The sequence below is a fragment of the Labrus bergylta genome, chromosome 4, assembly GCF_963930695.1.
Source record: "Labrus bergylta chromosome 4, fLabBer1.1, whole genome shotgun sequence".
NCBI classification, from domain to species: Eukaryota; Metazoa; Chordata; class Actinopteri; order Labriformes; family Labridae; genus Labrus; species Labrus bergylta.
Genome location: NC_089198.1, coordinates 15,247,580 through 15,268,272, shown reverse-complemented (window position 1 = coordinate 15,268,272; position 20,693 = coordinate 15,247,580). Strand labels below are relative to the sequence as shown.

The 20,693-nt window shown below is 40.3% G+C and overlaps 2 protein-coding genes across 3 annotated transcripts; one reads left to right on the top strand and one right to left on the bottom strand.

Annotated features, from left to right (window-relative positions):
• The first annotated feature begins 892 nt into the window (after positions 1-892).
• On the top strand, positions 893-5,843 carry kcnmb3 (potassium calcium-activated channel subfamily M regulatory beta subunit 3). Its single transcript, XM_020652033.2, is given in 5 exon segments — positions 893-1,107; positions 1,918-2,121; positions 3,337-3,508; positions 3,957-4,213; positions 4,215-5,843. Coding segments are annotated over 5 exon segments (828 nt in total). The 5' UTR covers positions 893-1,021; the 3' UTR covers positions 4,324-5,843.
• Positions 5,825-20,294, bottom strand: LOC109996845 (phosphatidylinositol 4,5-bisphosphate 3-kinase catalytic subunit alpha isoform). Of its 2 annotated transcripts, XR_010666325.1 has the most exons (22): positions 19,950-20,294; positions 18,748-19,163; positions 18,318-18,527; positions 17,906-18,156; positions 17,339-17,584; positions 16,562-16,647; positions 16,370-16,475; positions 15,033-15,185; positions 14,405-14,539; positions 14,184-14,308; positions 13,999-14,080; positions 13,626-13,790; positions 13,357-13,460; positions 13,053-13,224; positions 11,105-11,211; positions 10,706-10,827; positions 10,248-10,326; positions 9,893-10,063; positions 9,224-9,341; positions 8,977-9,128; positions 8,254-8,593; positions 5,825-6,869 (listed from the first exon to the last, which is right to left on the bottom strand). XR_010666325.1 is itself a non-coding variant. In XM_065953833.1 (21 exons), exons 2-21 carry the CDS (start codon positions 19,097-19,099, stop codon positions 8,323-8,325), a joined length of 3,207 nt encoding a protein of 1,068 aa, XP_065809905.1. In that variant the 5' UTR covers positions 19,100-19,163; positions 19,950-20,293; the 3' UTR covers positions 5,825-8,322. The 2 variants fall into 2 exon arrangements, 1 of the variants encoding a protein (XP_065809905.1); XM_065953833.1 differs by having other exon boundaries at positions 5,825-8,593; positions 19,950-20,293.
• Between the last annotated feature and the right edge of the window lie 399 nt (positions 20,295-20,693).

Below are 20,693 nucleotides of genomic sequence, written 5' to 3'. Positions count from 1 at the left end.
TCTTAGATGTCGCCTCTAGACTCAAACTTAATTTTTCTTTCCCATGTTGCTAGTTGGGCTGTAAGGACATCTTGGCTGAAAGTCTTCTATGATTAGAAGGTCCAAATAACTAGTCATTGCTTTTTTCTTCGATTTAGTTTCTCTTCAGCAGTTCAACCCTCCTCTGCATTTATTGTTGCTGTTGACAAAATGTTCAGAGCTTTGATGTATGCAAGTTTTAAAGTTATTGCCTAACTGAGTAATCCTGCTTCATGCCTTACCTCTACCTGGACTGAAGTTTCTGAAAAAGACACTTGGCTTACTTACAGACTTTTTAAATCAAAGCTAACATTTCATGCGCTGTCCTTATAACAGTGGGTTTATTGTTTTTACGTATAAACTGCAAACAAGTGGAAACATTTTGTTGTAAAATCAATTGATCACATTTTTTAATTACATGTTTCTCTCTTTAGGGATTTGTACTGTTTTCTTTATTGTGTATCACTTGTAAACTCTTAATTTTTTTTAAATAGGAGAAAGTAGCTTAATTTGCAAAAAAAAACTTCATTTATCTCCAACTTAACATTACTGTAGTTTTAATTTTACTAGAGCTTGTAGAGCAAGTGTCTTCCCATCACGCTCAGTGTCTTCTTGCTGTTCTTGTTAAGAGGCTGATAATCAAGAAAGGATCATTCAGCTTTTCCATGACAAATGACTGCATGCAGCCGAGCGTCACGGGCCCACTGAGAGGCCATTAGCATCCTACCTGCCTTACCTGTGGTGGTTTCTACAGAAACACACATGAGGGTGGAGGTGTTGGTGCTCACCTTTGAGTTTGGGTAAACAACAGGGAGTCCCCCGGGGAAATAAAACTGCAATCTGGTCCACTCAGTCAGTCACAGCGCTGCACTGGAGCCTGTATGAGATATAAGATGAAGGGCTGTCCACCCACAGACATTTGACTTTCAGATAGAGACGAGCTTGTTAGTTGGATGTTCAGACTCAGCCTTGGAAGAGGGTTGAGGTACAGATAGGAGTGGGCATGTTCTTGAACACAACTTCCCCCCGGAGGTCACTCAACATCCCTATTAACATCAACTTGCAGGGCGCTCGCAGGCGGCAGACACGGTAAGAGAAGAGCATCGACTGAGCCGGGCAGCTTTGAACACACTGTTGGGAGTTTATTATAGAGGTGAAACACAGGTGATGTTTGAAAAAGCTTTAAATTGATTGGTCATACTTTATGTTTCTGTCAGGGTTAAGAAAAACACAAGGTTGTAAAGTCAGACACACAACAGAAAAGTTTGAATAGAGCAAAATCCTTTATTATTACCTTTAATGAGCACTTCACTGATTTGCTTTTCATGTTCAGTGTCCAAGGATCACAAATCAGCCATTTAAAGTTTGTAGGAAGTCTTCTGTTTTTTCTAAAATGATTATCCTATAAAAGAACATCTGATGAGCTCACAAACACTTGTGTTGGTCTTGAGATTTGAGATATTCATCAAACCCTGCGCTGCGTATGGGTTTGTTTATACTTTTAATTATCTTTAATGTGAGATCCATGTTTTGAGTTGATTAAAAAGATTGTGATGGACCTCTGCAACCTTTGTTTTGATTATGCTTTCGTGTGGTGGAGGTGTTGGTCAGTCAGTCATTTAAATGAATAAATAAATAAAGATCACAAAAATCAGTCATGCATTAATTGCGTAATAATTATTCAATTAAAGAATTACAAAATGATTCAAAATGAAATCTAAAGTGGACGCTTAATTTGTTCATGCATAGAATAAGAAAATCTATTTGTATCACTGATGGATTAAATCGAATAATCCCTGAAGTACATGAATGTATTGTGTGTGTGTGTGTGTGTGTGTGTGTGTGTGTGTGTGTGTGTGTGTGTGTGTGTGTGTGTGTGTGTGTGTGTGAGGGACACAGAGAGCTCCTCCATGCAGCCAGGGTTCAGGAGCAGGACTGCAGCAGGGGGGTGGATGGTTGTGGGGGTCAGCGGGCTCGGACTCAGGTTCCTGTTTCGAGTGCTGGCGAGGACCGAGCCATCCTGCTGGGCTTCACCATGATGGCCTTCTCTGTGCTCATGTTCTTTGTGGTCGGCATCACGGTGGTCAAACCCTACATTAACAGGTACTCTGAAGTGCGTTGATCATGGCAAGCATGACATACGATAAACAGTTACGACTTCTATATAATTTAGTATAACTTTTATTTTTTTTGTCTCTTATTTACTCATGCAAATGAACACTACATTCAGAAATTCACAGATATAACAAAAGAGCAAGTGCTGCGTACAAAATGATTCTCATTTTGATTTCTTGTGAATTGAAGCACTGTTTGAATGGCTTAAAGAAAGTTTAAGCCATTTAAGAGTTTAAGAAATTATAATCCAAACTGTTTTAAAGATAACATTATTATTCAATTATCAGTGAAGAACAAACTCAATGTATGCAGTTAGTAAGTCGAACTGGCAATTTAAAGCTCTAAATTTAAAACAAGACTATATTAGCCTAGCATATAAGAGTAAGCTTAATGAGAATGTATGCTCATAATGAAAATAGGTACAAGCAGCTCATGAGCAGATACAATGTTCACTACTAATGCAATCTTTGCTGAGTCTGTTAGCATGCTAATGTTTGCTAATCAGCACAAAAACAGAAAGTTCTAGGCATATTGGTTATATTTCATTAACAATATATATTAGTTAAAAAGGTGTGTACAGGGGCACTGGTGGCGCATTGGTTAGTGTGCGCGCCCCACGTATGGAGGCTATGGTCCTCCAAGCAGGTGGCACAGGTTCAAATCCAACCTGTGGCCCCACATGTCATTCCCCACTCTCTCTCTTCCTGATTTCTGACTCTATACACTGTCCTATCTTGACAATAAAGGCACAAAAGCCCAAAAGAAAGGTGCGTACAAAGTGCATTACGTCACAGTTTCTTTTGCTGCTAGCTGCTTATCGCTAATTACATTAACAAGAAAAGTGTCAGATAAACCCCAGAGTCAAAATGATTTATTCCATGGGTGACATGAATATCTGAAAAAAAGGTTAGTTTGATTAATCTTCAGTAAGATAATCTAGTCTAGACCAGTGATAACCAATACATACACTATATGTTTAAATGTTGACTTAAGTCAAAATTAAGATAGTATCTCTTTTTTTAGCCAGTTGTGCTTTTAGCCTTCATCTACATTTTTTTAGAAATTGCCCAAATTAAAAAGTTTAATAAATATCTAAAATGAAAACAATCCTCATATTAGATAGAGAGATATGAGAAACTACTATTACTGCCTTCTGGTGTGACCTTGGTTTTGATTTAGGAAACATTCCCTCTTGTTTTGCAGTAAGTGGGAGGAGGCCAGCTGTGCTGTGCTGCACTCTGAAATCCTGGAGGAGTGGATGGACTGCAGAGGTGTGAGCTCTGTGCCCTGTCTCAGGGTGAAGGTTAACCTCACTGGCTCCAATCAGACATTTGCTCTACACTTTGACGAGGAATCTGTCCTCCTGGCTCCTGAGGTAGGGAATTATGGTAGTAAAGTCCAGGTTTTGTGTCTTACCTGAAGGCTCCAGGGGTTTGGATCTGTTTCTCACTAGGTGTCACTAGGTGTTGGAAGGGAGGACAGCTTCAGGGTAGGGCCTGAGGAGGAGATTTGAGCATTACAGCTTTAAGTCTGTGTACAACAGCTGTCATCCTGCAGCCATGTAAGCCATGTGAGCGGGTAAAAAAGGTATTGGTTTGAATGAACATTTAGTCAAAACTCTAACCTAATAAGGTGGCACCTATACGATTTGAGGTGCACCCCAGGCCACACCCTAGACACACCACTCTTTTTCTTTTCAATGACAAAAAGTGCGTTCAAAAAAAGCATTGCTAATCATCCAACTGATTGAAATAAGATCTGCAGGAACTTAGTGGCAGGTCATTTAATAAATTCACTCTTTAATATTAACCTCCTCTTTTCAGTGTTTCTACATACCTAAATGTCTGATGGACAGAGCGGAGCTTCAGAAGGAAGTGGAGAAAGTTAAAAACAGTCTCGACACTCAGCTTGGAATCACGTCTTCATGCCTAACTGACCCCACAAGGCACCCCAGGGACGCCATCTTGAAGAGGAAGTACACTTATAAGAAGATTTTGTTCGCACTGCTTTGGCCGTGTCTGATGTTGGGGGGCGGGGCTCTACTGGTGGGCCTGGTGAAGCTGACACAGTACTTAGCACGTTTCCTCTGGGATATGCAGTGAGGCTGCAGAAGGCAGGCTGACATCCAGACACACTCAGGGACAAGTGTACAGACTGCTCCGCAAGTCCAGCATGACGTCTCCTTCATGACTTATCCCGTGTTTACACTCCGAAATGACCAACAACTCTATGTGACTATTTCACAGGCACATAATATGAATTAGCTCCAATATTTATAACGCTGCTCAGAATGAAAATGTTTTCTCAGGTGTGGCAAAAATCTTATGATCTTAACTAAAAAGATCCTTTCAGAAGCCTGTTGTCGTAGAGTTGTAGCTTTTAAAGCTTCTGTGATGAGTTTTTATCAAAGTTATGAAACAGACTGAAACGAATATTAATGCCTCTTAATGGCCTACAAAAGCACCATCAGCATAGTGATTGATTAATTCAGATTTTTGTTTTTAGTGCTGAAACTTCCTGTCACAGTATAGGTGACAGACGAATGATTCACAGCAGAAACAGACTCTTTCTTGTAAAATATATTTTTCTGGGAAGGCTTTGAAGTGAGTGTTACATTTGACTGTTAAAACAAAGCAGGGTGCGATTTTTTGATTATCTATTAACAGGACCAAATCGGTTAAAGAACAAAGGTACCAATTCGTCCAAAGGGCGGCGCCAAAATCAACACAAAACCAAAAGTTCTTCACTAGAGCTTTAAATGATTTAGCTCAGTCCACTGTCAGTGAAGAGCAAATGAGCTAACAAAGCTAACCGCACACACCTTTAACATGAGTCTGCATTGATACAATAAAACATTGAATGTCATTGTTAGTCTTTCAAACATAGTCAGCAAGACTACGCAAGCTCGATTGCATCCTGATTTTCAATCCCAGTGTCTTAGATGTGCATGATTTTTCAAAGGCAAATGTTGACTAGGAAGTCACTGAATGTTGGAGTTAGCTGTAGTCCAGCAGAATGTGTTGTGTTAACAAATATGTTAGGTTCCCTTAGTCTACACTCTACCAGGAAGGACGAGCATTACCCTTTAATAACAGATATTTAGCTTTGTATCCTGTTTCTAACATCAGAGGGGAGAGGCTTTGATGTGAATGTACTGAGTTAGTAGTAGTCTTCCATTTACCACATTTTTAAGTCTTTTGTGCAGTTCTCTATAGAATACACCAAAAACAAATAAGGGTTCTCTATAATTCTGATACTAGCCTTGTTCCACATCGACCGACCGATACGTATACAATACAAATATTGGGGAGAAAAAAAAAAATCAGATGCCGATAACTTTCTTAGATCTATGTTCGATCTGTAGAGATACAGATGTACACATTTATTGTGTTGGTCCCTCAAACACTTGAGGAATATACAGTATAATAAAAACGAGATGGTCACTCAACTGGAAAGTAACTGTGCAATTGGAGGGTGATAATGCTTGTTGCAATGTTAAGAGAACTAAGTTTAATACAATGAACCTCAAATGCTATTTGACTAGTAAATAAATCAACAGCAAATACGTATCTGCGATATAGGTAGCCAATACAAAAAGTCACTGGATATGCTAATAACAGCCGATGAATCTGTTGGGCTATAATTGTACTGTAAGTAATCGAAGTGCCTGTAAATAAACAATGTATTCATATAGGGAGAAATGTTTTTTATTCATCAGTACAATACATGAATGAATACAGTTTCTTATGAGGATCGTATGCGGATGACTAAAACAAGTATTTGAAGAGGTTTTATGATATATATACAGATGAATATAACTAACATATGACTCTGGTTCTTTTCATGCAGGTTAGCTTTTTCCTCCTTATTGTGCTTACAGACTTCCACTCGGGGCAAGAGATCTCAACTCGACAACAGCATCAAGTCCTTGTCCTTCATTCAACAATTCGCTTCTGCTGCTTTCTCATTCATTTCGTTTCAACAACTAGAAGCTGTCTACTGGGTCTCTATGAGGATGGTGCATGAATTGCATGATTCCTCCTTTTTTTTTTTTTTTTGGTTAGCAGTTACATATGTGAGTTTGCTTACATTTAAAAATACAAAAATATATTACCTCTGTAGTTATTCAAGGAAAAAAAGCATTTGCACTTGTAGCAGTTCTATGTTAACTTCATTGTGACTCTGTTGTACCTCACACAAGTAACAAGGTCATTATTTATACATGAAATTCAAGTAAACAACATCAGGTCAAAAAAAAAAAAAAGTAGATAGTCGAGGACCTCATGCATAATGCAGTGTAAGAAACAGAAAAACAACAAACATAACATGTAAATACAAAGGGAAATAGCATCATTTAGATAGTTCTTCCATAAAGTATTAGGGGATTTTATTTTGAGTTTGGGTCCTGCCCGTCGCTCTGTAGCCCGTACAGAAGCACATCCATCTCAGTAGGATCAGTTTCCTGGGCATAATAAAGTCCCCACAGATGTACAGCAAACATAAATCGGACTTTCAGACATACGAGTGTCCAGGAAACCGCCCTGTTGTGTTTCATTTGGTAAAGCTAGAACATTTACTGACCTCTTACGCATGTGTCTGTGCAGTGTAGCAAACCTGCAGAGACTTTTCTTCCACACATAAGGGTGACAATCATAGGAAAAGAGGAGGGATGAAGACACTTGGGAAGGTTGAAAACAATTCACTTCGGCTGCTTTTCTTTACCTGGATGTCACGATCTGGAACCAAAGGTAAGGAGAAGAGTGCGTTTTAAAAATATTCGTCTGATCTAGAACAAGAAGACAGGAGTATTTTTTTTTTTTTTTTACAGATGGCTTAGATTGAAGCTCCACATATAGCTGGTAAGAAGAAGCAAAAGGCAGGGACCAAAGGCGTTTCTCACTGCTGTGTTTTTCGTAGGGAAGAAGACGACGATCCTGTTACAGTGCAACATTTTCTCTTCCATGTACTGTCTGTGTAAAGTCTGTTGACACTGCTCTGTGTTAGCATGTCTGGGGGGGGAGGATGCACCTCTCTCTTGTTTTGCACTCTGACATCACCTTTTTTTTTGTTGTTGCAGTAAACAGTACATATTAGGATCACAACTTGCATAGTGTAACAGCACAGCACACTAAAAGAACACTGCATATCTGTATCTCGCCTTTATCAGCTCCTGAAAACAATACTGTGCGTCTCTCACAGCTGACCATCTGAACGTTTTCCTCCAGTCCGTCTGCGTACAAACTGCTCGGGGGTCGAATGATGCACACTGGTGCCTCACAAACTGACAGAATAATACTGATAAACAAAACAAAATCAAACAAAAATACTGCAGAGATCAGTGCTATGAGTACACAGGAGACTTGGAATAGTAGTGACCTTTTTAACAATAAGACTGCGGAGTAGTGGGGTTACACATCTAGTCCTTTGGCTCAGTAGAAAATATATTTAAAAAAGGAGTATATGCACCGAATTCATACAAGTCTCTGGATATACTGCTGTACAAAAGTCAGTTTTCTATGGAGGGTTATGAGCGGAGGATAAGTCATCTGTAGGCTACAAAGAAGTCCTTAAAAAATGCTAGCTAAGTGTTTTACAACACGTCCTCTGTATGTTCTACTTACTGCTTTTTTAGTAGCTTTAAAGATTTGGTTGGATCTCCAACGTCTTCATCCGTTCGAAATAGGTAGTGGAAATAAATGCAGTTACTCTCTGTCAGTTCATAGTTAGAAAAAACAAGCTGTGCTAATGGTTTACAACTTCATGGTGGTTTTTTTTCCTTAATGCTGATGGTTTAAGATGTAGTGAAATATGTTTTTAAAAAATAAGAAAATAAAAATGTGTCCATAGTTAGTTAACATGAAAAAGGCCAACGTTGTTGAGGTCCATTATACTTTTGTTTAGTTCCTATGAAGACTGATAGAATATATCTCCGCCCTGCTTTTTTTTAAAGTTCAAAGTGCAGGGAGAAGAAATTCAGAACCCTGCAGGAGCATTTAGGCGTCATGGCCCTAAAACTGGCCCTTCAGAGGACCCTTTCTTCTCTGGTGCACTTGCAGGTAACGTTCGCAGTCACGCACTGGTTGAAGTATTAACCAGGCCTTAGTGTGTTTGGGCAAATACCTTGCTCACTGTTCAGAGCTCACTGCTGTCACAACAATCCTCGACTCTTCTTCTGTTTCAGTCCTCATTTTAGTTCATGGCGTGCTGGCGGATTGTGTGGAAGATCCAGTCCATCTTTGTAGTCCAGCCGCCGTGGTGAGCGTCGTTCATCTGCTTCATGAAGTAGTCCAAGGCCTCCTGCTCCGTCTTGTCCAAGGCCAGGGTCTTCCTGATGTAAGCGATGTCATCGAACGACTGCAGCTCAGGCATCCCCGAGCCCAGCATCATGGAGAAGAGGTTAATGAAGAGGTTGGCGTGCTGCCGGATTGCAAGATAGGCTTTGTAACACATCTCCTGGAACCTGGGCGAGGACGATGACAAAAAAAAAAAAAGGGAAAGAAGGAAGAAAAGTGGAGACAAAACAAGGTCAAGATATTTTATAAATCTGCCACGGAGAACAGTTAAAGGATGGGAACGTTATTGTCATTGTTTAAAAGAACACAAGTCCTGTACAGCAGTGTTTTAAAATCTGGTCTTAATATAAAAACACACCCATAACTTTGTACATAGAGAAACAGTTGTGCTACACTGAATGAGTAGAGAACTAGTGTATAGAGAGTTGTCATAATGCTGCACAAAAAGGTTCAAGCTCAAGTTTTTTTTTTTTTAACTTTGGTATTTTTATGTGATAACTAATTTTGTTCTTTTACTTCCAAGATAAAACGCTACTGTGTAGATAGATACCTTTCAAACTCCCTTGTTTTAGTGCATTCCTGAGTTCCTTTGCTAATTACAATCAGGAAATCCTGCGTGAGCACGAAGGGCACCCGTTCTCTCTTGTACCCAAACTTTTTCTTCTTGTGGTCGAGAAAGTGTCCAAAGTCTATGTGAAACAGCTGTGGGAACATCAGAGGAGTAAGAAATGTAATATTCATTAGTGTAAGGAAATAAACTAGTGCACAAATAATGTCTAAATAAATGTAAGCCTTACCTGTCCATCGTCTTTGACCATAATGTTGCTGTTGTGTCTGTCGCCTATGCCCAGGATAAATGTGGCTACACAGTAACCAGCACAGGACCGGGTGAACAGATCGATGGCCTGGTCATACCTGAGACATCAAACAAAAAAAAAACTAAATATCATGCTTGGAATCCCTTTGAAGCAGCTGGCAGGGAGCCATTTTCATTCCACTTAGTTATGTATTGGATGCGAAAAAAGAAGACAAGGGAGAGTCTTGTCATGGCAACTTCGTAACATTCATAGCAGCCAATTAGTCTTCAGTCTGTTGCCATCTCAAGCCCAATATTCCCAATCAACGTTAATACTCAAACACAGCAATGGTCTCACGTCTGGTTTAAAGAATCTTAGAGAAATGTGTTGATCAACATCCTCATGGAGGATTATTTTGAGGCTAATTACATTGTAAGAAGGGTCATAAATGTTTTCAAATATTTTTGTGAAAAACCTTTTAACAGAACCTACAGAGTGACTTTTTTTTTAACTCATGAGTCAGAAACAGGCTTATATATGAGATAAATAATTCAGGACGTGTGATTAAAAAATGTAAACCTCTATTTTGATTTCATGAGTACCTGAATAAAAGTCTTTATTAGTTACTAATACTCCCTTTAAAATTAGAAAAACTCTGTGTGCACTCACATCTCCCCCTTGTTCTTATCCTTGAGCCACTGATGCAGCGTGTGGCTGTTGAACTGCAGCGCCCCCTTCAGGCCTCCTTTGCACTGGATCTGCATGATGGTGTGAGAGTTCCTCACCACTTCGATCAAGCCCACACAGTCTCCGATGGACAGACAGCCATAAGGCAGCATCCTGGGAGAGGAGGGACAGGAAACATGAAGCGAGGCAGGAACACTCGGGACAGCAGTGACATCGGATGACTTCAGGTGTTTTCCACTAATCTGCGTTCAGGTACGGGGGGGTCGAACATGAAAGCACCCAGCGGCAGTTAATGTGCACCTGCATTCTCGCTGTCATGGGGAAGTGAGGAGCCTACCTGAGATCAAGGCCTTGGTTCTGCCAGATGTTCTCCATTATCCTAATGATCTGCAGCGTCAGCATGTCCTGCCTCAGATCTGCAGAGGCACAGAGAGAGATGAGGAGGAGGATGACAGTCAGGTGATTATTAGCTGCTTAGCTCCACTTTGATCAAGTGCACCATGCATTATGGAGCAGAGCTGTCAGAGTCGCTTTGGTCACAGATGGTGCACCAAAATGCCCGAGCCGCTGCGGTGAAGTGTGATTCGAATAAGATGTTCTGATTTCTAAATTAAAGGCATATGAGGTTGTGTTTGTGTTCCAAAATGCTGCACATATGAACCAAAGGCTTAGAAAGAATTACGATGCATGCTTGGAGATACTTTTTAGTGCATGCGTGTGTGTGTTTGTGTTTGTGTGTACTTATACACAGTGAAACACACAAGAATAGAGATCGACATGGGAAGCTAAACTCACCATCTCCATTTTTGAAGATGATTTCATTGTTTTGAAAGAGCAGCTCTGACATCATATCTGGGTTTTCCCAATTAAGCCACAGCGGTCGCTTGGCTGACGACATCATCCTGCATTCTTCCAGGCTGAAACAGAAATTAGGATATTTTTGAAGTGGATGAGATAATGATAGAAACAGAAACCAACAATGTATTCATTATTTAATCTCTTCTGGTCAAATGTGCATGGTTAACCATAAAATGAGTTCAGTGTGAACCCCATGACTGATTGTACTTTATACAAACACAAAACAAAGCTATTAATGCGTGTTAAATACAATAGTGCTTTAAGCCTTTAACAGGTCAAAATGCAGAGGTCAAAACATTTCAGTGGAGAGGTTAGATAAAAGGAGTGCTGATGTACCGGAGGTTTCCGAGCTGATGAGCTGGATTCAGCGGGGAGGTGAAGTTCTGCAGGGCGTCCATATAATCAGGCCGTCTCATCTGCTCCACCAGAAACTTCATTTGAACCTTTAAGTTCAGAAACAAATGCATCAGTCATTCAAACAAGAGCACAATGATGTTTTATTCTTAGCAACCTGATGACACAGTGCACAGTGAGGTAACTCTAAATAACTTTTATGTTGTGTAGCAGGGCACCAGTCATGTTTTTATGGATACAACAATAACAGGTTAAATACTGCTGTAGTTAGAAATGATCTCAATTGGCTAGTAAGCAGGTAAAACAATGAATTTACTTATTTACCAACACCGCTGAGTGTGGCCCATTATTTAATGGCTATTTGTGTCTGAACCAGTGCTTATATAACTAACTGAATGTTACTTTACAACAAGCAAACTCTTACAGAAATTCTGATACTACAAAATAAGATGAAGGATTATTAAAAAATAATGATAATTCAATAGTTTTTGAGACCACATGTTTAAAAGGATATAATTGAAAATGTGAAACTATGAAAAGTACAAAACACTGATCTAGTCTCAGATTTTAAAGCCTAAGGCTGTGACACCAGTGAGACAAGACTAAGTGGTGGTCGAGTGAATTAAAGAGTGAGTAAAGAGAGGCGTCTCATACGGACACACAAGGTACCTTTATCGTCTGTTGCAGACACACAGAGAGCAGAAGAGAGAGACAGAAACAGCAATGTCAGACTGACACCTTCAAGTGAGCAGCAACAGCAAAATAAATATAACAACAGGCAAATTCTCTGCAGGCACAGACTCAAGCACACACTTCTATGGGATCTTCACTGCTAACTGAGAGGGATGTTTTTAGTAGAATAACACTCATTATGTTATTCATAACTATGTTAATATGTTCAAATGTGTCCGTGTGGTGTTCAGTCACTTTTTTTCTGCACCAGCACTGCTTGCAGGTTAGTAAACTAAGAAAAAGAAACAAAACCTTTTTGCTTCTTCTTTTTGCTATTTTGGAAGAACTATGTCTTATTGTTTGCGTTTCTTCAGGCCTAAAACTGGAATTAGGTCGTCCTCATTACAATGTCCCACTTCTACATGTTTAGGTCATTTGTATCTGTTTCTTGTGATGGCCATTTTTGCCTCTATTGGAAAGGACAGCGAAAGAGAGACCAGAAATGAATGTGTGTGTGTGTGTGTGTGTGTGTGTGTGTGTGTGTGTGTGTGTGTGTGTGTGTGGGGTCGGATTCAAACCCACGGCTGCTGCAACGAGGACTTTGGTCTCTGTACATGGCGTGCATGACAACTTCAAGGGCTATCTGTCGCCCCAAATGCTGGCCATTTGAATTAAAGTGTCTATTCTTCAGTTAGTGTCCTCTTTATTTAAGGGAATAAACAAGGAGCGTCCCTGTGCTCTGATCTGCATTCATTTGCGATTGATACTCTTTCACTTCCCTGGAGGCTTTTATTGAACAACTACTAAAAAGAGCTGATCTTTATAAACAGCGGCTTAACTGCTCGACACAAAAACAACCAAATAGATTTAACAGAGCAGCAGTGAATCAAAATGAACAATATTGATGTAAACAAAGCTGTGAAAATACAGGTTATACATGTACCATGCCAAATGTATTCAAGGTCCTACCAGAGTTTGTTGCTTTAATTAAAGTTTCAGATTGTATTTAAGATTTGTCTATTATTTGTTTATTATTGTATGGCTATAACAGTTTGCATCACATCGTTTTGTAGTCTCTTATCCTAGTCTGTTTGTATTAGGCTCCAAGCAATCTAAAAAAAAAACAACTGTCCAAACTTCATCACTCTATCTACTTAACTAGTGTTGGGGGATCTGTCGCCAGATTGCTCCAGATGTTGTCAAGATTAAATTCAACTGCTCACGGATCACAATTAACAGCTGTTGGCTGTCGGATTACCTTCTGTGCCTCATCTTTTTTCTCCTGTTTGAGGAGGTCGGTCAGATTGATGAGTTTCTCCATGGCCTCCACCTGTCTGCTCAGGTGCTTCAGATACATGCCACAGGCCCGGCAGTACGACTCCAGCAGCAGGCCAAACCGCTGGCTCACTGTCTTGTTGTGCATCTCTGACCTGCACACATGATAGCAAGAGAAAAAGAAAATGAGGAGAACTCTTTTGAATTCAAAATAATCTAGAACCTGAATGATAAGTGACAAACGCATCTTTAAACTCCTGAAGGAGGCCCTTTTTTAATCTACTCACTTTAAATGCCAGAAGAAGAAATGTCCTATCCTCTGATTGGTTAAAGCCTTTTTCAGCAGGAAGCGTGCAAGTGGGTTATCAAGGTACTGCTCATACTTAAGAACCTGGACACAGAAAACAAAGAAATGTACCATAAAATCATTTTAATGTTCGTTAGAACAAACACTGCTACACTGAATAAAAGTCAAACCTAAGCCTTCATGCTAATAATAAACAGTTTACACAGTTGACTTGGGTTGCATTCAAAGTAAGTTAAAAGTGAAACCCACCTGAACCAGTTGAATGAGGTACTGTGAGAGTTTGTCATCAGTTAGGTATTTCTCAAGGCACTTTACGGCAAACTCTCGGATCATAGGATCAGGGAAGTTGCAATCCAGCAACTCCATGGCTTGTTCTGGCTTGATAGCAGGCCAGTCCTTCAGAAGGCAATACATCTGAAATGCAAAGAAACATACTTAGAGATCTTTTTGTTTTTTTGCATTCTTGCAGTTTTAAACAATGCATGAGACAGTGTTTAAGTCTGCAGTATCTGTTATTTAATCAGCTGAGCTTTTGCATTAACAAGTAAGTAAGGCACGTATCCATTTCACACCAGATGTCCTTCAAAATAAAGGCATGTCAGCAGTAGAAACATGAGATTACCTGTGCGATCTCATCTCTGGAGTTCCATTTCACAGCCAGGAGGATCTTGGGAAGGATCTCTGGCATGTTGACACAGTCTTGTCTAAAATAATAACAGAATAAAATAGTTTAAGCCTTTATGACAACAGGGTCAGTGCCACGGGATTACTTGTGTGTAAATGTAATGGTTACACATTACACACTACCTGTGCCTCCATAGAAAGTCTTTCTCCTGCTCAGTTATTTCAGAAAGCGGGTCCCTGTTGCACACCAGACGTAGCTGCTCATTGTCGGTGTCGGTCAGGGGGTTGTCACGCGCCAGTCTGTTACTCTATGACAGAGAAAAGACAGGTTAGAAATTAGACTGAACCATAAAATACAACCAAACAAACAAAACCCCATTTTAATGAAATGCTTAATATCTTACCAAACCGGTGTGGCAATAATTAAAGCCAAGCTCTCTGGAGATATTCCAGTTAGCATGATCTTCGATGATGGTCATATCAGGGTACTTCACGGGGCAACTGAAATGATCAAACTCCAGCTCCAGACAAGGGGTTTCCTGCATGTTTAGAAAGTAAAGGGAGGGGAACTTACTGTTATCAAAGAGAGAAGCCTGAGTGATTATTAAGAGGTATAAGACGATCATTTATTAAACCCAGGCAGCTTAAAGTGTGGCTCTGGAACTCTACATGTTGTCACCTACTGGATTAGAACCGCTTCATGGCGCTTAGAGGTCAAAGGAAAAGGCAATAACTACATTTGATAAAGCTTAACATTTTCAGGAGAAGATGACATTATGTGCCATTTACTTTGATCTTGTCATTTGTTTCTAAAGTCTTATCTTTTTAAAATATTGTGGTTTATGTATATTATTGTATATAATTCTAATATGTACTTCATACACTGTACATTGTTATGCTTTGCTTTAAGGATAATGAACGATTCCATTTGTCCTGTAAAACATTTACACATGAATATATGGAACTTCTCGAAGCGTAAACAAAAAGGTGCGAGTCAGCGTTATGTTGATGGTGTTGACATTTGTTGTTCACCTTGTTTGGATTAGATCCTGTGACGCCGATAGGGTTGAGCAGGTCCTCCAGACCGTGTGGAACAGGCCATAGATTGAGAGCCATCTTCCCTGCTACCAGTGTGTGGGTGTAGTCAAACAGGTTGATGTTGCCCCAGGCGAGGGGACAGTGCTCCTACAGGAAAATACCAAGATGATGATGCATGTGAAAATCATTAGAGCAAACAGCCTGGGGCAACGAAACAGACAGGTGCAGAGCAGAACAAAGGGAAGGTGTTTGTTTTCCATGCCTACATTAACCGACCTTGTGGATGCTTTCGTTTCTATAACAGATAAAGTTAGTATACATTTGAAAAGAGTTTGAATGATATTTAACGGTGTGCTCGCTAACATTTCCAGGACATCAAAGCCCACTTTTTCACACAAAAACCATGCAATGTTTTTCCATTTTGCAATCACAGCTCTATACAGTAATTGCAATTGTTAGTGGTGGAGTCCGCCTTCACGTTCACACAACGGATTCAGGAAAAATGATGACTTGTGTAAACCAGAGTAACAAAAAACAGCATTTTCTTTTTTGTCTGCTTCACAATAAGTGTTCAACTTGTGGCTATTATAGTGAAGCAGGCAAAGGAAAGAAATGTGTGCGTCGCTAAGGTTAATGCTGACAGTGACAGTTTATGAAAAATGTGTCTACAAAACCAGACATGGTCATTTATGCTACTTTTCTATTGTAAGGATTAATGAAACAAGAGGGAGCAGCCACAATGAGTTGCTGGAGGCTGCACATCTCCAACTCCTAGGCCACATATCCATTTCTTTTCACGCTAGCTTTCTGTTGTGTAGAAATCTGCTTGCACAATGAGCACCACTATATCAGATAATAATATCTCAGGGCATGGTGGAAGAGGGTCAATTATTTGTCCCGTTTCCATCATCTAAATTTGATAAGACTTCTTTATTCAAACAAAGCTACTTTGTTTCCTGAACTGTAAACAGACACAGCACTTGTTGTTATGATATATTTCTGCTAAACTTGTGACTCAAGAAGTATTTACTGTGGTACTGAATTTTGTTAACACCAAAGTCAAATTAACCAAGAATTAAAGGTTCAATATTTTCATTTCTGCCTTTGCGAAATGTATTTTCTTTTTTTTTCATTTTTATTTGTGGCAAGCTACTTTTTTACTGTGCAATATCATGATCTGCTGGGAACACTTTGTATTCATACACTGTCTCTTAAATTCCATGTTTGTTGCTGTGGATGTCTGCCTGTATGTCTGTTCACTTGAACCATTTCTCATGTCGTTATACAGTTTCATTAACTTTAATGTAACTTTCTAGCGTTACACTGCTAACCTCTTTAGCTCCCTTCCTTCCTTTCACCGAGCAGATGGAGAGGCAGAGCCGGGCGGCTCGTGGGATGTCTGGAATGTACATGTCGTAGTTCAGCCACTCATTCCACCTGGAGCAAACACAGAAAGTATAATTTAAAACCAATCGCATTAACCGTCCTAAAGTCGAGGGAATTCCCAAAGTATGCGAGACTACCTTGGATTAGAGCAGGGCACACGCTGGGTGTTGACGTTGTCACACAACTGCTCTCCACCGTGGTATATCCCAGTCCTCACGTAGATCTACATAAAAACCCCAAAAACAACAAATATTGTACTTAATCACATTTTAAATCAATCTATTATTGCATTTCTGACTGCACGATGTGACGGACAACATGCACTTATCCTGCATGGAATGAGGAAATTCTCCAGTGCACACTATCATTGTAGATTATTGTGATGACAAAATAAAAATCGCTGAGGTGTGCATATTAGGTATTGCTTCACAATCCCAATGACTTGCTGATGATCAACATGTTTTTGACAGTAACTGTTTCTGAACTCAGTTGTTTTTTTAACAAAAGTAATTCCACATTGCAGAACTGCTTTTTTTTCCTCCACAAGTTATTCATCATTCATAGTGTCCTCGATCTTGTCTCCCTCCTGTGCCATCAAGTAATCCAACCCTGCAATAGCCAGCTAATTGATATCAATTCATCTGAGGTTAGCTGATGGGTAACTGTGGTTTCATCTGATTGGCCAAATGATGTGAACGCATAGATCAAGTATGAAAGACAAGCTGAATTCAAAGGCTTGTGCATATAAGTACATTAAGGAAAGATGACAATGCATTGTATTGCAGAGTCCTATTGTGCACCATCATCCTTGTACCTCTACGTTTTTTGGAGAAGTGTGATCACAGTCAGAATTTATTTTCGTACAACTAGAACAAAGCACAGGATAAGTCCACTCAGTTGTACTGAATGTGTACCTTGTCAATATCTCTGATGTTGACATTGACGTAAGTAGCGCACAGTATCCTGATCCTCAGTGTTCCGTTGATGGTCCACAAAGACTTTGTGGCTGTTTCCCCGTTCATGTAGGGCGTTGCTGTGGATATTCGCCTTGCATAGGACGGCATGGTGAAGTTGTCCATGGGCAGCTGGGAATACAGGCTGTCTTTGGCCATTAGCATCAAGTTGGGCATCCGTCCCAGCATGATACAGCTGCGCACATACTGTTGAGGACAAAGTGACATTTAGGGGTATTTGTAATGCCTGACATTTTGAAGCACATAATTCAAAACATTTACAACATGTAACAAATTAGATTTAAAAAATAACAGCACAGCGGTAACTGAAACTTGAGTGCTTGAGTGATGCATTCGGTCGATTGAATCAGCATCATTTTACAGGCGGCACATTTTGTAATAAATGTAATTCTTTGTAATGAATGCCAAGCAAATCTGTGTTGGATGATAATTTGATGTGAAGTGAATCTCTTCTCCTCTAAGCACAATAGCATCCGATGCAGCAGACCTGAGATTAAATTAGATTACCTTGTACTGACTCAGAGGGTATTTCTCCAGTAAGTACTCGTCACAGCCGCATACTTTGAGGATGTACTTTCCCTGATACTCCTGCACACACATCTTTAGCTGCTCCTGGGAGAGCAGCATGCTGCGCGTCTTTTTACGAATGGCTTCGGCTATCACCTGCTCCGGTACATAGTCGTGGTTGATCTTCAGGGTGTACTTCTGCTTGTCATTGCTGGGTGACACAATAACCCATATGACCACTATGATTTGACCTGAGGGAAAGATAATAAAAAAGAAAAAGAAAAAAATAAATTAAGAAATATGTGATCAGTTGTACACAAAACAAAGACCGCACAGAAGTTGTTGTAGATGTTGGATTGTATATTGAGGACATTATTACAGTGAACTAGCTGCTCAGTGTCCAATCTCTTACCTTTGTCCAGCTTGTTATAGATGTGCCGAGGAAGTTCAACAGAAGATTCTACATTGGGAGGATACACGTACAAAGCTCTACTGTGGGGCCCGTTACTGTCTCGGAGGTCCACAGCCTCTTTACATACATTTAAAATGTTCCTTCTGAAGTCCTGCACTTCTGGGTCTTTCACCAAATCAAACTCACAAATGGGCATTCCAATCGCAAAACCTGAAAGTGATAACAAGCGCTAGATTAAAAGTGTTGTGTTGTTGTTTTTGCGCATTTCACGACAGCCTCTGCATACTACAGCGCAACACACAAGGCAATACAAACAACAGGTTAACTCTCCTCTTTGTGGGAAAGGTAATTGGAAAGGCCAACACTTGCTACAGTACATTATCAAAACTGACAGTATGTTTGTAACTGCAAAATAATCCAAGACAAATACCTATCTCTCTGTTGAGGATCTTCTCTTCTCTGTTGCCTACTGGCTCGATTACTTTAAGAAAAGCCTGAAAGAGCCTGAGATCGCACAACCTCCTGGTCTCATCATAAAACTCCTCTCGCTCTGCCTCTTGAGTGACACTGACAAAGATGTAGGAGCTCTCCTCCTGCAGCAGATGGTATAGAGGGTACTTCCTGGCCTCTTTGAAAAGCTCATGCTTGACTGTGATCAGTGTGGCCTCCCGGAGGCACTCCAACGTGAGAATCATGCCATTTGGCAGAAGGCAGTCCACGAGGATGCTAGGGGGCATCAAGTGCATCCCCCATAGTTCTCCTGAGGAGGGCCTGGGAGGCATGGTCGTGCCTGCAAATCCGCTCTTTTCAGAGCCTGCTAATTATCAGATGAGCGATGTCAACCAACTGTGAGGAAGAAGCAAACAGGATTATATAAGAATCACTGACCTGTGCACAATAATGCAAAAAGGCTTGTGGTAAATATTCATGGATGAGAATTGCATAGTGACATCATATAGAAACGCTTCCTATGCAAATGAATTGTTAAATTAAAATATATGATTAAATTGAGCACATCACACTGGAATACCTTTAACTCTACTGTATATAGTTTTCAGATTAACACACATGAACATAATGAGGTCAACTTCAAAAGAAAGGTGACAACAACACATTCATGACAACAATGATATCTTTAACGACATAGACTGGAGTTACCAAAGCTGTCACTTTGTTGTTTATCTATTAACTTAGACCACAGGTGCAATAAGAAACCTCTTTAATAATAAAAAGACTTACACATGATATTAAAATAACTCTCACAGAAATGAACTTATAAACGTCCAGTTATATCGATTTAAAGGACTTTAATAATCATGTTAGCACAGAACAAAAACAAAAACATTAGTCATTGAGAGTCAGCTGTTGTTCTCTTAGCCTCGCTCAGTTTCCTCTTTTGTTGTTTTGTGTGTTAACGTAAGGTGTTTGTTCCTTAGCTAGCTAGCTTATCAAGCTAGTCAAGTTCACTAAGCAAACCAATGTCATTTATTTTATAAAACTATCGACTGATACACAAGCACAATGTGAATACTACAATAAGAGGGTGACGTCCTGCAGTTTATTGCATGATAAACGTGGCATTGTTTCCGGCTAAGAGTCTACACCAACACACAAAAACAAATGTAAAGCTACCTGTGTCAGACAGCTAAAGCCACCCGGTTAGCCGTGGAGCTAATCAGCACAACCATTAGCAGCGGCTAGCTGAGGAAGTCTCCTCCGTGCCCGCTCGGAGAGTCTCAAGCAGCGGCGCTATCCATCCAAACAAAGATCCTGTAGGGTCATGCAGACCCGCTTCACTGACGTAAAGACGCCCCTATCTCCCAATGCGGTTGTCAATGAGTTGTAGCGGAATACGTAGATAATACTTCATGATGTTCTTCATCGTGCTGCCCCGAAAATAAACTGCACACTTTGGTAGCACGCTAGCTCCACACGGCTAGCCTGCTCGAAGGCTGCTAGCAGGCTCATCATCATGGATGGACCGCCCTCCCACACAGTGAGTGAGTGAGTTAGCTGGTGGGGAGCAGCCTGTCATGAGATGAGAGTGGGGTGTTTAGGGGAAACAACCTTGTTCACCGAAAAAACCACCGAAAAAACCACCCAAAAACACGAGGGGAACTGTCAGAGTTGTTGTTTTGTTGCTGCGGTCAGTCAGTCAGTCACATGCAGAGCCCACAGCTCTCTGCAGCATGTGTGTAGATGGAAGGACCCTGAGAGAAAACTTATTCCTGAGCCACTATTCATAACTTCTACTACACTTAAGTGTTTTATTGCATCCAACTGGGATGTTATAATTTCCCCACTGGTTATTTAATAAAACTACTACACCGTTTCAACTGAGTTTAGTGGGACTAGTCATTGCAGAGAAACATCTGC